This window comes from Anopheles moucheti, chromosome X (genome assembly GCF_943734755.1).
Source record: "Anopheles moucheti chromosome X, idAnoMoucSN_F20_07, whole genome shotgun sequence".
NCBI lineage: Eukaryota > Metazoa > Arthropoda > Insecta > Diptera > Culicidae > Anopheles > Anopheles moucheti.
Genome location: NC_069142.1, coordinates 983,870 through 1,002,162, shown reverse-complemented (window position 1 = coordinate 1,002,162; position 18,293 = coordinate 983,870). Strand labels below are relative to the sequence as shown.

Here is an 18,293-nt window from a genome sequence, read left to right as displayed (position 1 = left end):
CTCGAAGACACGATCTACGCATTAGATGCTAAATTTGAACTGGATGAGTATAGCGAACAAGAGTGGTAGAAAGTGAACCTAGTCATTTCTACGTCTCCCTCACGTTCTTCCTCTTATCCTAAATTAGTTTCTTTAAGTAACAGAGAGGGAGAGTCTAGACCAGTTTACTTTGTTGAGACGTGAGACCGAACAAATTGACACAAAAAATACTGACGTAAAGTGCAGCTAACTATTCTTCGCACACTTCATTTCTAATCGATTTTCACTGCTTCAACATTTATTTACCTTAGAAAATCCTATTGTGAGAATAAAGCAAGTGTTATAATTATATCAAAGAAAACTATTAAAATTTAGTGAAAAATGTATCACATTTCGTCAACACATATTGTGATGTATATGTTGTGTGCAGTTAAGAAGAATCGTCTATTTTTGTCATTGGAATGCTGCTAGGAATTAAATAAATAATAATAATAATTTAGTGACTGAAAAAGTTCTACTTCTATTTTCAAACTACAAACTTAAAACTTCTTTTTTTTGGCACAAGCTAATGTTTCCACAAATTATGTGCAAAATGGTGCGTGCATCTATCCGAGACGGTAGAAAATGAAATGAAGTACAGTGGAACGTCGATTATCCGTGCACATCGGGACTCGATGGTTGCTGGATAATTGGATTACACGAATAACTTCAGGTTGTGAAAAGTTGTGGATTGTAATGTGGGATCGGAAGGGCTTTTGAAAAGTGCATAATTTATTATTACTCTGTTATTTATTGATGCTGTAGTTTACTTGAAATTGTACTTTACTTTCGAGTTTGAGCACTGTAATATAATACAATTGGACCTATAATTTATTCTGTCAAAGGTATTGCAGTGAATTAGTTTAATCTTCTTTGGAACTGTGAATTCCGCGCAGCACGGATAATCAGACACTCAGTTAAATGGCAACCACCAAACGACGGTGTAATGTAAAATAAGATGAACTTACAAAATTTCGAACCACTGTGACACCCCAAGAGAATCAAAATACTGTTTCTTTTTCAGTCAATCTAGTGACTCGTAAACTGAAGAAAGATAAAAACCGAATCTAATTAAACCGATTGCGCAATTTGTTTCGTGCCGGTTCACACACTTCCGGATTTCTCTCTTTTTATTTTTCTCTTTTTCTTCTATCTCCTTCTCTTTCTCTCTCACACGCACACTTATATATATATATATATATATATATATATATATATATATATATATATATATATATATATATATATATATATATATATATATATCTCGTCCTCATTTGATCATGTCTTACAATATACAATGTTCTTCTTAGGCTAACTCAATAATAATCATAATTTTCTTTTACGTTTTACATTACTTCTTCTACTGTCTTCTACAACTTCTATTCTTACTGTCTTCTAAAATTTTATTTATTATTAACGTTCGTTTGTTTTCTTTTACATCGAAAATAACTTCCATTGGATTTAATTTTATCGCATTGCGAATGCTGGAGTTGTACACCCGGGAAGGGTCCCGAAAATTTGAATTATGTCAGAAATACCAAATTCAATATTTTTATTGATTCGACGAAAATATTGTGGAAATATTTCCTGACATGTTTCCTCGTTTTTATCGTTTAATTCCAAAATTATTTGGTTTTGGAAAAAAATAGGGAAAGTTCTGTCATTTGAATGTGATCGCTATTGTCACTTGTAACAGAGTGGACGGTCACACTTGTATTGTTTATCTCATCCATCCGTTTTACTCGTGACAGTCCATCTGCAACAACAACGCAAGACAAATGCTATTGGTTTGTCTTTCCCAATTAATCCTTGCGACAACACAGCACCAATGGCAATCTTAGTATAAAGGGTTTTCCAAAATCGGTTGGTATAGTTTTTGGTGGTTGTGGGCATTTATTTTTATTTTTGGTGGTTGGTTTGATTGGTTGGTGGACTATTGGATGGACGAATAGACCCCTTAATGTAGCAGTTTTTCCATTTGGTTTTGTACCACTTCTTTATGACAGTATAGGTAACGATATGATTTGAAGTTTAAACCAAATTCTTCAAGAACATTTTAAACCGTTACAATTTTTCAATTGAGTTCAAGTTCCAAAATCAAGAATCGTAGCTTGAATTCTTACACCAACTTAACCGCTATAGATGTGCTGGATTTTCGACCTTGATCAATCTTTATACATTTTAGAAGTACCGACTGCGTTATGCTTTATTCTTTTATGTGACTCGTTCGATGGTTGAAGCAAAAGAGGGTGAGCACGGGTGACATCGATCAGTCTCTGCTATAGCTGGAGTCACTGACCGCGTAAAAATACTCTAGCGTATAGTCTGGTACAGTCTGGCCCCGGTCTACACACAAAGGAACCGGACCAAAATCCCATCCGGATAACCCATCCAGCTACGGGTAAATAAAGTCACAGAAAGCCAGAAATGGCAGGCATAGTGCAGTTGACGTTGTTGTGTCGATAACGTAGACGAAGATAATCTGGTATAATTTTCTCTAATAATACTATACATTATATAACTTAAATGTATGTGCGTGTGTATATAGATTTTTTATATTACAAGGGATCGTGACCCCGACTGACAAAAAGTCAAGTCGATCGAGTGAAAAAAAATTAAAAATTGAAGATTTTTTCCTTTTATCTCTCACGATTTTTTTACACTTTAATGAAGCAGGGATGAAGATACGAATACCAATGAACAAGGTAAGAAAATGATATGGTCCTCACTTCGTATTCCCTCAACTAGGGTTCTCGATGGTTTTGTTCTAGTTGGATGGGCACCCCTTATCGTTTCGGTTCTTTTTTTGTTTAATGCCGAATAGTCGTAGCAACCATCACACCCGGGATGAAAAAGCGCGAGTGGGTAAAGTTCGAGAGCACACGCGGTAGGGTAGACGCTTACGCATACGATCGGTAGGCGTTCGCCAGTTGATTTACGCACGAGCCGTTAAACGAGGTCAGTTACTGTAAAAATAGCTCGTGGTTCTTTGCACCAACCGGTGAAGTACGTTCAATGCGACGCTGGCGGTTGGGAGGAAGGAAGTGAGAGAAGATACTTTTTGCTGTGGATTATCACGGAAGAGGCAAGACATTAAAACACGCGAAGCGGAAGTAGAATTACGATTTAGTCTACGAATTCAAAGTGTCAGCAATAAGTAATTTTTACCACTGGTTACCACTGGTCAATGAAAGACCGGCCAAATTAGATGAAACATAAGACACGACAAACTAAGATTATAATGGTCTCTACCGCATCAACAAGAAGTTTAAAGAACTAGGAAGAATACACAAAAATAGAAGATTGAAAAAAACATTGCTATAAAAATTGCAATATTACACAATTAATTCAAAGACACCGAGTAAGTAAGTAAGTAAGTAAGTAAGTAAGTAAGTAAGTAAGTAAGTAAGTAAGTAAGTAAGTAAGTAAGTAAGTAAGTAAGTAAGTAAGTAAGTAAGTAAGTAAGTAAGTAAGTAAGTAAGTAAGTAAGTAAGTAAGTAAGTAAGTAAGTAAGTAAGTAAGTAAGTAAGTAAGTAAGTAAGTAAGTAAGTAAGTAAGTAAGTAAGTAAGTAAGTAAGTAAGTAAGTAAGTAAGTAAGTAAGTAAGTAAGTAAGTAAGTAAGTAAGTAAGTAAGTAAGTAAGTAAGTAAGTAAGTAAGTAAGTAAGTAAGTAAGTAAGTAAGTAAGTAAGTAAGTAAGTAAGTAAGTAAGTAAGTAAGTAAGTAAGTAAGTAAGTAAGTAAGTAAGTAAGCAAGCAAGTAAGTAAGTAAGCAAGTAAGTAAGTATTTTGAACATGACATTTGAATATCGTAACACAAATCAATATTTTTTAATTATTGTTATTTTTATTGAAGTAGTAAGTAAGTAATGAATGATTCGATTCCATGCATGAAGACCTAAACATACATTTTTAATTACTTGAAGCTGCTCACAACCATATATTAACGGAGGAATAATTTACCGATAATAAAAAAAACTAATGTTCCTTTGCCAGGTTCGGTGCCCAAATAGCGCTAAAAGTACGATGAGTTTAATTTATGATAATTGCACCGTTTCATTCTATTTCCACTTTTCATATTTTCTATCTACACTTTGTTTTAATATACCGAAAAATGAACGTCGTTCGCCCAAATCAGCAGCTTATTCATCGGGGCTCCAATTAATATCGTTCCCCGTGTCGCACGTCGATGGCATTGAACTGTCAAAAATTGAGTATGCCTGTGTATACGACACAAAACGAACGGATCGGTACCGGAACCGGCACCGGCACCGGCACCGGCACCGGCACCGACACCGGCACCGACACCGGAAAACCGAAGTAGCTTAAGACATCGGTTCCGCTTCGCCGTCCACAAACGGCTCCGGCGGTTCACGCAACCTGCTTTAGATATGTGTGTAAATAATAAGCTACAAAGGTAACGTTCTTTCGACTATAAACTCAAAGACGGCTAAAGCGGAAAGAGGTGCAAAACTCAATTAGTGGTAATGATTGCAACATACACAGCGGAACACACGGAAAATGCACCGCATCAACCGACAAAAAGGCATCCAGAAAATTCTTACTCGAGAAGTAGAAAACGATTTAAGAAAACAGAAAACGAACGAAGTTTACGTTTTCTAATAAAATAATTTAATTCTATCACAATACAAGTTATAAACAAGACATCGCCGTTACGTTCATTTGATAACAGTCGTAGATCACCCGATCCGAAAATTATTCGCAATCATAACCGGAACTAACAAAAAATTATAAACAGATTCCAGCAAATCAATAATAAACAGAATGCGAATGAACAAAACCTACATTAACGAAAAACAGTAAAAGTTAAGCCTCGACTGATGCAGCTGAATTTACATTACGAATATGGATACGATAATGAAAGAGAAAACACTTTGTGTTTTTTTCTGTATATGCTTACAGAAAAAGGAAAACCACAACATTAGGATGGAAGTGGAAAAAAAGGAAGGAAGCGTGAAAGAGAAAATGGAGATCAAACATAAAAACGATAATTAACGCACATTACACTATTCGTGGCCGTTTAATGCAGGTGTGCATACATAGGCTGCAGTAGGGTAGTACCGTTCCGTGCAGCGAATAAAGAATATCTTCGACCTGGGCAATAATTCATCCGCTCATCCATATTGGTAACTCGCGGATGAAACGTGCAGTTTATTTCATTGTATGATTTTTTGCACAATGAATATGCAACCCAGACGGAAATTACCCCCACCTGCTTGTCTTTCCCATTTTGCTTCTTGTGCTGTCACCTCGTGGTTGACACTTGGAATAATGATGTCTTTGCCATTATTTTGCAGGATGTTGAGAGTGAAACGAAGGAAGCAGCTAATTAACAAACAACTGACACCCTGTACGGCCGTGCTGAAGAGGATGAAGAAATTCTGGATACACTTTAGCTCATCCACGATTCCACTTTGCTAAGCGAGTGGGTGCGCAACAATGTAGACAGCGAAATGACATAGCATCACAGCCGAATTTTGCTATTCTCGAACTGACCTGCTTTTTTGGCGACTTTTCGTTTTTGGTTTTGTTATATTTTTACAGTAGCAGTAGTACCTATAGAACGGTAGACTGTAATAATAAAAAAAAAGAAGATAACACCAAATAATAATGCTGAAATATAAGTGGTTCTACACAAAGTAAAGTTTTTTTAAGTGCTGGTATATTGTCCAAATTTCCAATAACCAGTGGAATACTTTTAGACACTTCGAGTAATTCCGAAATCCTGTATTCTAATACTGTGGAAATCCAAAATGTATTTAAAACAATCGAATGAATATTGTTCAAAAAATTGGATTCCGTTGGAAAGCTGTTCATAAAAGAATTGAAAAATAGTGCCTAATACAAACAATACAAAAAACCTAATACAAATTCTGTGTAATATTTTTGGGAAAACTCATTTAAAAACTATTGCAAAATCCATCAAACACTTCTGAAAATATTCAATGTTGACCTTCGGTATCGGCTTCGTATTTGAATAGGGAGTTCCGGAATACTCCCGTGAATGCCCCGATGCTAACTCCGGAGTATTCCGTCTTCAAATCCGGAGTGAATTCCAGAATGACAGGGTTTACACAGCCAATCGATCATCGTAAATTCACTAAATGTCGTCATTAACAGTCACTTGCCATTGTAAATCCAAAATTGGACTTCGTCCATCCAACAATGGCATTGAAAACATTGAGTCGGTCACCGTAAATACCTTATTTGGGCTACGTAATCAAATATCCTATTAAAAATAATATATTTAATAGTATTTGTAAATATTTTGTATATTGTTATTTATATATTTAAATTGTAAATATTTTTCAACAAACTTCAAAATTCTACAAACTCAAATATTGTAGAAAATTCAAAATGAATGTAAGCATAATACGTTAACTGCTCTTTGCATGCTGGCAATGAATAAAATAAAAAAATATATAAACGAAATAAGGAAAAAAAATAAAACGGACCAAAACCAAACCGTAGGTATCTTTCTCTCTGCATTTATTTGCGCTAATTGTTTGTACCCGTGTCGCGGTTTTATTTTTCAATAAACAATATGCAAGTTTGTGTTCGCTTAGCTTCGTTTACTTTAGTTATACATTGTATACACACCGCTTGACATCGAAGTATCGCCTTCATGTTGACATGTTCAGTGCTACCGGCGAAGCTTGGGTTGGCACAGTTTAGAACAGTGTATGAAACACTTGAGTGTAAGTACAGAAAAATAATCACATTACGACAGGAGTTCGGCTATTGACACAAATGTCTGTCTGGTTCCGGTGAGCACGAGCATTAACATTATAAAAAAGCAGGATAACGCCTGAATCCAGACTAAAGGGCGTATTTAATTTTTTAATATTCCATACATGACTTCAGCCAGCAAATATTAAAGAAAAAAAATCACCACATGCTTTTTGCCGCGTGAATGGCGCACCAGTGACTGCTTAAAATGCAGCGCTAGCTTTTATCTTCACCAATTTGTCGAATCAACCCAAAACGACGACAGAGGAACATTTGGGTCAATGACCTCGTGACCAAGAGTACGCGCCGTCTGGTCAATTTGTAACGAATGGACCAACAGGCAAGAGACAACAGCAAAAGAAAGCAAGTAAAACGCAGTCTAAATGGCAGCAGTAGTAAGAAAAGTAAATAAAACAACTCGCACGACGAGCCGTAAAAGAAACGACAAACACAAGACAAACCCCTGAAGGATATTATTGCAGGACATTTGGTGTTTGAGGTTTTGTTTATTTTGCAAGGCGAATGCAGTTAGGCACAGCTCGAGACTACACCTGGTTTGGTCTTGATCTTCATATAAGTTTCCATCGCTTCCGGGCAAAATGAATGGTGGTAATGAACTGCATGATTTGTTTTGAAGCTTATGCAATTAAAATTAATTTTAGGCCCGTTAAAACTCAAATGCTAATGGATGTCAATGCGTAAGAATTATCATCGTTGTCCGAAACAACCGTTAATACTGCGACTGACAGCTGCCATTGTTGTGTATCAACGCACTGCAAACATGTTGGATGTATTTTAATTTGCGCGGGTTATGATACTAAAACTAAAAATAATTGCCATCATTATCATCACAGCAACAACTACCTTAATTATCTTCCGAACATAATGCGCTAGCATGCTATTATAAAAATTCTTGAGAAAGTGGTTTTTAGGGATTTTTTGTACAAAATTTGCGCCACTTACATTTTTCAAAGACAAACTAAAGCTTTTGCTAATCAAACTGCTTTAGTGCAATTTGAAAAGAAATTCGAACCTGGGTAACAACCAAGTTCTTTAACAAAAGAACGGAATTTAACCAATTTTGATACTGTGAGCGGCGAGAGGGGGGTCAGGGGGTCCTGGTCCTGGAGAGCACCGAAGGAGAGCATTTTGAATTCATAATATTTTACATTATTTTTATTTACTCACTCAATTTACTCACAATTTGAAACTCACTCTTACAGAGTGATTATAATCTAAAGAGTGATAAAACAGTTTTACTAACTCCTGAGTGAGTTTCTAGTCGGCACAGAGAGTGAGAGTGAGTATAAACGCAAAAGAGTGGTAAACACATTGATGTAGTGTAATACTTTTTAATGATCCTCAAAACAGTGAGTAAAGGTTTCAAATCTTTAAACCCAATCTTCGACTCTGATTCAAATCATTGAAAAGAGAGATTATTCTCATCTCTAATCGGAACGACCAGCACTGCCCGGAATCATAGCCTAAACCAGGTTTTTTTGTTTCCAGGCTTATGAGTTTCAAGTCCAATTAAGCCAAGGAATAAATTAATCAGATTTATAAATCGTTTAAAATTAATTGGATTCAAAGTTCAATTGCTAAACTTTTTTCCATTTTCCTCAAAATGTGGTTCCACACAACTGATGCCTTATGTCGTTCTGTACGTCAAAACGCTATGTCCTTTACGAATGTATTCAGAATGATGCTGCTCGGTACATGGATTATTTGTTAATTTGTTAATTTTCATTTATTTAATGAGCCGCATGTGGCCCCTTGGAAGCTTGGGTATAAATGTACATTTAACACATAGTTGGTCGCACAGAACGAATACCATTTAAGAATTATAAACGCGACAAGTCAGGTTCAAAACGATCACAAACAGCGTTAAACTCTCGGCACATGGACAATAACGGATCAGAGGAACCAAAACGACTACGACGTTCCTCCGCGTCAAGTAACAGCCTGGCACGGAGCGATCTCGCCGGAACGTAGATGTTGTGGCCGGCATAGCAGTGCCGGCGAGTCGATCCGATGGTTAAGTAGCCCTGCGACAAATAATCTCTGCGCGTTACAGTTTCGCTGTTTCAGCGACTCCAGGCCCAGTAACGCACAGCGTCTATCGTAGTCAACTTGGTCACTCCAGGAACGCAGAGCAAACCGCGCATACTTGCGCTGGATGGACTCAAGATGGGCAAGAGTACGTGCAGCCATAGGCCACCACACCACAGATGCATCACCGAACGAACCGAAACAGTGATGTCGCGCGCTAATTTCTTCAGCAGGCCAATTTGCTGGTTGCCCTTAGTGGCAACATGCTCAAGCTGGTCGTGGAAGCTCAACTTAGCATCAAGGAGCACTCTCCATACGACAGATACAGGCTGAAAGCTTATGTCTTCTAACTGTTGGTATGATCTGCTCTACTAATGGAAACGTTTGTTTTCGCCAATGTAAATCCCGATGTATTGAATTTGACTTACCGGATTATCTTCCGCTTGTTGTTGGGGTGCAACCTTTCCGCTGACTCCGGATCGACACGCTCCAGCACACGATGAAGTAATGATGATTCGTACGCTTCGAGCGTATCGCTCGATTCCATTGTCGGTAACTGCTCCAGAACCCGATCCAGCACGATCTCGTTCTCCATTGCTACGACACCGTCTGCCTTTGGTTGTTTTGCATCTGGTTCGGAAATATCCTGCACTGCGGTAACACTACGCGTTCGGACACGTTCGCGTTTAACGTTTTCACTCAACAGCACGCGCCACAGGATACTCTCTATGTAGTAATTGGTGCCGCCCACGATGATAGGCATCCGCTTGGCCGCCAGCAGTGAATCGATCTGGGTTTTCATTGAGTGAAGGAAAATTCTGCCGTGTGCGTGTGTGTGGGTGCACATTTCACATTTTAATAGCTACAATCGGCTAGTTGTGAATGCGGAGAAAAATTCTCCATTGGTATATTGGAATCCGTTGCACGAAACCAACTGTGCTAGCACGAGGTGTACCGTCGATGTCCGTAACTAATCCCTTAATGTCGCACACAAAAAAACAAGCAGAGTCGGAAGTGTGCGTGTAACTTCAAAAACTGTGGCAATATTTATCGACGCATGGCAAGGAAATAACGATCAGATGTAGGACGTAACATAACCTCAACTGCCAGTTTCATTAACTCTGATCGATTACTTTTTTACATTTTATGTTGTAGACATTTGACAGTTGTACGTGTATATATATGTCTACAATCTTACTCTACATGCATACACTGAATAGGTGGGTATAGGCTTGAATCTTTGGCATTACTTTCTTTTCTTTAGGATTGCTACTATATGGATCGGCTAAAGTGGTTTATTTCAAGGCCAGTATGCCTTACACGTGTGGGTCGACGAAAATCTCTTGTCGCGATCCCACTTCACTGAACCATTCTCATATGTTAGAAAAAGAGTGTTAATTGAATGTTAAAAGTACGAACCATCTCTGCAACCTCTAACCAAGTATTCAAAATAAATGAATATAGCAGCAACAAAAAATGAAGATATCATACGATTTCACACCGTAGACAGCCTCAACGATCGACCCAAAGCGTTTAAAAGGATTCACGCTATAAGGTACAGGTTGCTTAGGCATATTTTTTCGTTGAACTACCATATAAAAAGGGCGCAATTGAATAAAAGACAAGCACTGCCCAACAAACAGAAAATGAGCGTGTACAGAAAACCCGTTGCTGTCTTGTTAAACTATAAATTAATAATCACCTCCTCTGTGCAGTCTGATTCCTCCGTAGAGGACGCAGACGTAACCGGACGATCTCTTGAAGTTGAACATCACGCCGACGTTTGGGTTGCGTGTACGCATCCATCCAACCATTCAGTTAGGAATACTGAACAGACCCATCCAACCAGGCAACAGAGAAAAAAAACAAATGATATAGGGTTTTACAATAGACTGGATATGGCGAACCCAACTTACAAAATTGCTTAAACGAATAAGATAAACAGGATGATTGATAGTGAAGGACAGAAAACTTTACTGAATAGCAAAAAAGTATATATGGAATTGCGTGCACAATTTAGTGAATGCCAAATTGGTCAGCCTGTTTACCTACAGGCGGATTCAAGAGATAATATATAAAATAAAATTTTTGACGATGGAATTTTACGAAAACTTAATACAACGCCATATCCTAACGTTTGTAAACCCTGTAAAAACGACCCGTTGCTCTTGAGTGCAGAAAGAACCACCAGTCACAAAAATGGCAACCTGGGGGGAAGCGCCGCGTACGCAACTGTGTGCGCGCATTTCTGCTTCCGCGTGATGTTAATTTATTTTCAGCTAGCGTGCGCCGCCACCTTCGCCACCCAACGACATCGACGACGCTATGGGTCTTCATTGCGTTTAGCTTTCCCTTTCTAGCACATGCGCCACCACCGTCGACAGTCTTTTCCCACCATTCCCTTCCTTCGTTGCCCGCATCTGAAGCTTTCTGATTTTCTCACCGACCAACTCTTATTCTGCTATATTGAGGTTTGGATCATCATACGAATACGAACACACGCAAATTCGGTGCACAAATTTGCAGGGCCCTAACGCACACTTTTAAGCTAACGCATCTGCGTCGATAAAACTTGCGTTTTTACTTCCTTATTACTTTCATCCCGTTGTACATCGTCGTCTGCTCAGTCTTAATTCTCTTTTAAGCCGTTCTCGACCCGGTTTCTTCTCCTCCAGAACGAGCTCTAGTTTTCAAGCGTCTTTTCATGAATTATGCCGCAGAGTCTTCCTTTTCGAAAGTCTTATTTTATTTTTGTTTCCTTATGGTTTACTCTAATTGTTCATTTTACGAATCATCCATCAAAAAAAAAAAAGATGAAAACGAAGATCTCTAGGGAATTGGGTTGAAACATCCTCAAAGAAATGTTGCCGATTCACGGAATACTTGTCGTGTACTCTAGCTCCCAAGGCCCACCAATGCACACAGGAAATTACTGTGGCATAACGATATTGAGACATCGACATTGCGTTTAAACTTAATAAACGGTCACCAGTCCAATTTTGCGCTTAACACTAATCGGTAACATCTCCATTCATTGTTTTACCATAAAATACTGGTGCTGCCAGATAGTTCTTGCTACCACAAACAAATGTGTAGATGTGTTCCTTCCGGAGTTACAATTTTTGAAATTGGAACGACTATCTTAGATTATGTGTGGCATTTATGACTTACTAGACTTACTTAATTTTACCAAGTAGCCAAAAAATCAATCCCTACTATAGGGGAACGATCCATACGGGTTTGAGTGGGTGGTGAGTTTATAATAGAAAAGATCCTGAAGCATTCAGAAGTTACACAGGCTAGGCAATAATTAGAACAGGAACCTGTTTTAAATGAGAGATTGAAATAATCACTCTTTTCAGTGATTTAAATAACTTTTTACTCACTCCTGAGATAGTTTCAAGTCGCCACAGAGAGTGAAAGTGAGTATAAACGCAAAAGAGTGATAAAAGGAGTCATAAAAACTATTCGTGCGGAGTTATATTCATTCTCTCCCTCAAAGATTTCAACTCACTCACTCACTCTTACTCAGTGCGCACATCTCTATTTCAAACCATGCTGTCCTAACCTTAGCCGCAATGGCGCGCATATCCAAGGCACTTTTGCCGAAATTACGAACAACTGAAGAAGGTGACCAAGTCAAGCCGCAGACGAAAGGTTTTGACCAACGCAATAGATGAAGGAAGTTCCGATAAAACAGAAATCATCATTTGCATGCTAATGGATTTTTTTTCCCGAACACATGCCACTTCTCCCACTGCTGACCGAACCGGCAAACGTGTCAAACGAGCCGTCTGCGAGTCCAGCGTGTTGCGCAAGCACAACTGGTCGTACACACCGATTTTTAACCGAACCACCTTCCCTCCTTTGTCAGCTGTATAAGAGCACCCCGAATCGGTTCATGAATATTGAATGAATCGACAACGAGCACGATAGCCACGGCTTCTACTATGATCGAATGGTTTGGAAACGTTTTGGTCAGTTCCATGACCGGTTTTTTTTATGATACATTTATGGTACGTTCTGTAAAACCATCGAAGTTTCCATGCTTTCTTCTCTTTGCTTTCCTGTTTATTTCAAGTTTAAAGGGCAATGTCATCTAGTATTTTTTATGCTGTGAGTAAGGGCAGACACTGTATACAGCTAACAAGAAAAGGAAGAATCATAATTTCAGGGGCAAGTGTTTAGAAGAGACCACGTTGTTAACAAACTGCTAAATTTGTTTACGATGAGCAAAGCAAAAGAATGATGTAGCAGATATGACCTTTCCATGCGCTATTGAGAGATATTGGTACAAGGTTAGAAGATTTGTCTGGATATACTATCAATTGTACAAGCTTTCCAAGCAAAAAAAGTAGCAGAATGTTTCGCTACGGGCCTTTAAATCGCTGCGGCCACAAACGTTCCTACATCCTTTCTGTAAGAAAATACATTTAGCAGAAATTGTGTGCTATTGCACACTTTAACAAGGCTGGTATTGAAAAGGATACGATCGGTAATGCGCTCTCACGGAAATGGCCCACGGTAAAGACTTGATCCGGCGTAACCACGTTCAGTAGATGATGCACCACCTGTTGCTGCTCTTCCTTCGTTGCCTTAGCAGTTACAATGTCTAGGCCTGTGTAAACCTGTGAAACGAAATCGAAATGAAACATTTTAATTCCCATAACCCGTTGATCTTCTCTGCCTATTCGCTGTGCATTCTAATACTTTATCCACCAACGGACGTCCGACGCCGACATTGGAAGCAGTTACCATTATCAAATCATACCTTGCTATCCCATTCACACGTCGCTGGGAATAATGGATCATACGTTCTTTCTCGCGGACAACCCGCTCCAGCAAATGCGTGATGACGATAAAAATAGAAGAAAAAAAACCCAATAGCGGCGAGCAATAAAAATTGCCCTACTCGTGGGACTGATTTGCTTATTCCATCCTTAACCGTCGGCTGGTCGAGTCAAATTCAGAAATAACTTATGCATACAGACATCGAGCCATTAGGATGGATGTTTATCAACGTTCGGACCATGAAATCCAATCGCGATCAACCGCGAGACTAAGTAGCACGATAATCGTCCACATACCAACACTATTATCATCGGCGTAGTTCTTTTCGGTTTCATCGAAAAAAAAAATCTTCTTAATTCCGAAACCTCAGGTAGGACTAGTGTGAACACACCTTTACGACTCTTGTTCTTGTCAAATTTCAACTCCTAGGCCAATCCAGCTCACGCTAGGGGGTTTTATTTGGGACGAGTAACGAAGCTTTTATGATTTTACCCAATCGTGCACGGGATCTACAACGAGCTGCGTTGCGTACGCATTTCGTTAGCGAGGTTGTCAAGGTGGCACGGCGATGTTGGTAGCTAGTGCTTTTCAACATAATTTATTCACAACCTTCAAACTATGGCAGAAAAAAAATCGATACATTTTCAAAGCAAGAAGACTGAGGTTTGGATAACAGGTTCTGTAGTAACATTTAAGTTAAGTATCTTCTTGTTGTAGTGACATTGACTACACCATCCAAACCTCTGACAAACTATAAACATTTTCAGTTTCGGTACTATGAAACTTACATTTAACTTTGTCTAAAGCTGAAGCAAACTACTTGGCCCTTCTTATATCTTATCTTTTTGTAAAAAGGATGCTCAGATAGGTTTTTAGCACGTTATGAATAGAAGGACCATGGAAGAGCTGCTTTATGAACGAACCATATGAATTTTATAAATACTTTTTTGTTTGTTTTGTTAGAACGGCCTGGCCGTATCGACTTATTTTACCACGTAGCCGGATAGTCAGTCCTTGCTACGGGGGATTGGTCCGGATGGGATTTTGGTCCGGGCCGTTCGTGTGAAGACCGGCACCGCTACCATCATGCCACCGGGCCGCCCCAATACTTTACTGTTATGCAATGAATTAAACGATCGTCAAAATCTTCAATAGAATCACATGCAATGATGCACGTCTAATATATAAAATCGTTAATGGTAGAAAGATGAAAGGTTCGTCAACCAGTCAGTCACAGCCCGACAACCTTGATCATCGAGCGTGACAGGCCAGAAAAGTACGGACTCATCTTATTCAAAGAAGACTAAATATTGAGAACTGAAAATCAATTAAAAATGAAACACCGAAATTACCTCGGTGGCGTTTTGTTTCCCCTTAAGCGACGCACCACATGGTGCGGCGCAATCTGTTGGGAAATTAATCACGATCAGCCAGATGTACGGTAGAGCTCAAAGTAAATGTTGTGAAAAAGGAGAACGTCATTGTTTCCTGTACTATATGAGTATTCGTAAGGAAGTCTTTTGGGAACGAAATCTTGTATGCGCATGCCTATCCTATTGGTAATGATTTTGCAAATTCCGGAGAGATGTTGCCTTCCAACAGGACACTAAAACAGGTAAAGAGTAAAGAGTAAAGTTGCTGTTTAGTCGGTTTTCGAATTGATCCACTAAGCTCTGCCATCATCTAACTCTATCACATGTAGTAGTATTGGGAAGTGTGCAACCGTGCGCACAGTGTGCAGAGCACTAAATAGTGTGCAACGCACAGCGCGCACCTGCCACACTGTCCGGTTTGGTCACACTGTTTGCTTTTGCCACACTGTGCGCTTTTGCACATACGGTGTGAATTTGCGACATAGTGTGATTATTTTTCGACACTTTGAAGTTAATTTTTTCAAAGTGATTTTGCCTCCTTTGCCTTTTTTTGCGATCGGTCCGAATGTGATTTTTGTCGGTTCTATCGTGTGAAGAACGGCGCTGCTACCAATACTCGACTGGATCGCGCCATTTTGCCATTTTGCGATGTTGCCTCGTACCGCTTTCACATTATTCGTGTGTTATCTCACTGACATTTAATAGATAATACACGTACGAGATAGATGGAGAGTGATAAACATACATGACCTAACGTATACAAAGAGCAAAACATGTGCAATGGAAACTATTTAGATTGTACACCAATACATAAAACATACCGATAAGATAACACACGCATAATACGATAACTGTAATACAAACTAAGAATTCTAGATTCTTCTTCTTCTTTCTGGTACAACATCCTCAGGAAGTATAGGGCTGCGGTTTTTGGCTTTCTTTGTCAATGTCATGTCAATCTTATGTCAATCTTTATGTCAAAATGCAATGTTCTTTACGAATCTTTGCAAAAAAAACTAAAGCCCTAAACTAATTTGGATTGCAAGAATGAAATGTTAATTTCCACTACAACCGAAATTATTGAAATTATAAGACGAGTTATGGTATGATCTGTCCCATTGTTAGCTGCGCGGTTATGACTAGTGATGTGAAAATGAAATCCTTAAAGAAATTGGATTTTCGAATCTTCCGAATCCCAATCTTCCCATCACTCGTTACGAAAACTTGTGATGTTTTTAAAGTGGTGTGAGGTTTTCAATTAATGATCGGAATTTCGTTGCGAACCTACTAGGTTCGTTTCGTTCCTTCTGTGGAACAATCGAAGCTAGGTTTATGAAGATTCATAAAGTAGGTTTTTTTGCACCTTCCTTTTTTTCGTTTTGGGAAGATTATAACGTTAACGTTTGCTTCTGTACCTCTTAAGTGGAATATAATGCAACAATCATAATTACTAGAATGTGCCCACATTTATTCAATGATCTTATGCCAAATTCCACCAATAACCATTCCGCCAAAATAACCATTCCAATAACCAACGGTGTCACGATACTGTTTTTAAAACTTCGATTCTATAAGAAATAAATTGTATCTAAAACTGAGCAAATTATTACTGAACGACGGAATAGATCATTGTTTAAGAAACATTGACCAAATACGTTTATAAGAAACTTCATGGTCGTCAATGGTTGTAGTTGCTATCAGTTCGAGTGCGATCAGTTCGTTTAATATACGTCGTATTTATTTCGTTTTATAAAATGATCCTTCGATCATACATTTCCTAATGTTTAATGATGTTTTCAGTGCTCTAATAAAAAATATCGTTGTAGTTGCAAAGAATTGATACTAACAAACTTACATTCAAAGCTGTTTGAAAAATCAAAAAACTTTATAAGAATTATACTAAAATGTTTAAATGGCGACGAATATGTAAAAATCATATCATACATCCTTATTTTAATTTTCTCGTGGAAGAAAGTTGAACAAACCTGTTTGTATAAGCCTGTTTAAGAAAAGAACCTTGTTTCGTTCCGTTCTTTCCAATTAAACTTTCCCATCACTACTTTTAATACGGCCTGATTTGGTCTGACACTATAAAAAATCCCTGGTTTAACAGACTCTCTTTACGCATGGAACTTTGCTTGAAAACTCTGCAAACTTCTCTCACTTTTGTATGGAGTTTCAAGTTCCATGTGTATGTAACGAGGAAATGAGTTTTTAGCGTTTGATGTGTATTCTACTTGGAGAAGAATGGATCTCTTTTTTAGCGCCTCTTTCTCTCGCTCTCTGTACACGCTATGAGAACCCCACGGCAAACTCGCCAAGCATCATGATCGCTCTCGCAAATTAACAATCAAACCTACCAAAATGAGAGAGCGTGATGATTTTGTACGTAGGAAAGTTAGTTTCGTAAAAGGTATTCGATAAAACGTCCATGTATAAAAAACGACTTGTCGTTGTCATCGCAACATGGCCACGTTTTTTATACGTAGTCTTTTCATCGAATACCATTGAGAACAAAATCACTGAGATATATCGCAGCAGGTCCATTTGCACGGTAACAGGTGATCGGAGAGGAATCGTCACTCACTAAGTCACTCGAGATCTCAAACATCACTCACCTGCATCGAATCAGCACTTATCACCTCGCCGGCATACCGGGACGCTAGTTCCAACGACAGCTTTGTTTTACCGGTACCGGTTGAACCAAGTATCACCACAACCGGGGGAGATGCGGACATTGTGGAACGTAAACACTGTTGGTTATGTTGTGCTATTATTCCACGTCGGCAGCACACTATATCACAGCTCACAAACCAACAATTACGCACTGCTGACACACGGAACGTATACCGGAACATCGAACACGAGCGCAAGAAAAACAGCCAATGAGTATAGAGAACGTGAACGAATAGAACACGCAGTTCGTGAGATACTAGTGAGTGCTGAGATACCGTGGAACAAAACTATGGTCAGTTAAACTAAGCTTTGGTTAAAATTTGTCACATTGCTTCAAACATTGTTTTTTTCTCGATGCGAATACACTTATACTGCATATTATAATACGAACCTTAACACATTTTAATTTCATTAAACTGTAATTTAATTTACCTCTTTTTAATTGTCTAGGCAAAATTAAACTTTGTACAGGAATGGAAGAAAATGGAACCTTTTCAAACTTACCAGCTCTTGAACTCAAGATTTTACCATATAGAATAAACTGTTATTGCTTTCATCTCAGATCCTCGATTCAAAAGATTGTATGCTTGTTTGCTCTTGCTTTTCGTACAAATGGTAGCGAATGCGCCGTGGTAC

The 18,293-nt window shown here is 38.6% G+C and overlaps 1 protein-coding gene across 3 annotated transcripts in view; it reads right to left on the bottom strand.

Annotated features, from left to right (window-relative positions):
* Positions 1–17,839, bottom strand: part of LOC128306324 (tRNA dimethylallyltransferase) — a 49,331-nt gene extending 31,492 nt beyond the window's left edge. The window contains exons 1-4 of one of the 3 annotated variants that reach the window (XM_053043790.1): positions 17,600–17,815; positions 13,308–13,445; positions 9,479–9,607; positions 9,246–9,406 (exon numbers count right to left, since the gene is read on the bottom strand). In XM_053043790.1, coding sequence (XP_052899750.1) covers positions 9,246–9,406; positions 9,479–9,607; positions 13,308–13,445; positions 17,600–17,719 — 548 coding nt within the window. In that variant the 5' untranslated portion in view covers positions 17,720–17,815. Of the gene's footprint in view, positions 1–9,245; positions 9,608–13,307; positions 13,446–17,599 lie in introns of all 3 variants that reach the window. The other 2 variants (XM_053043789.1, XM_053043791.1) reach the window with 2 other exon arrangements.
* Positions 17,840–18,293: the final 454 nt, after the last annotated feature.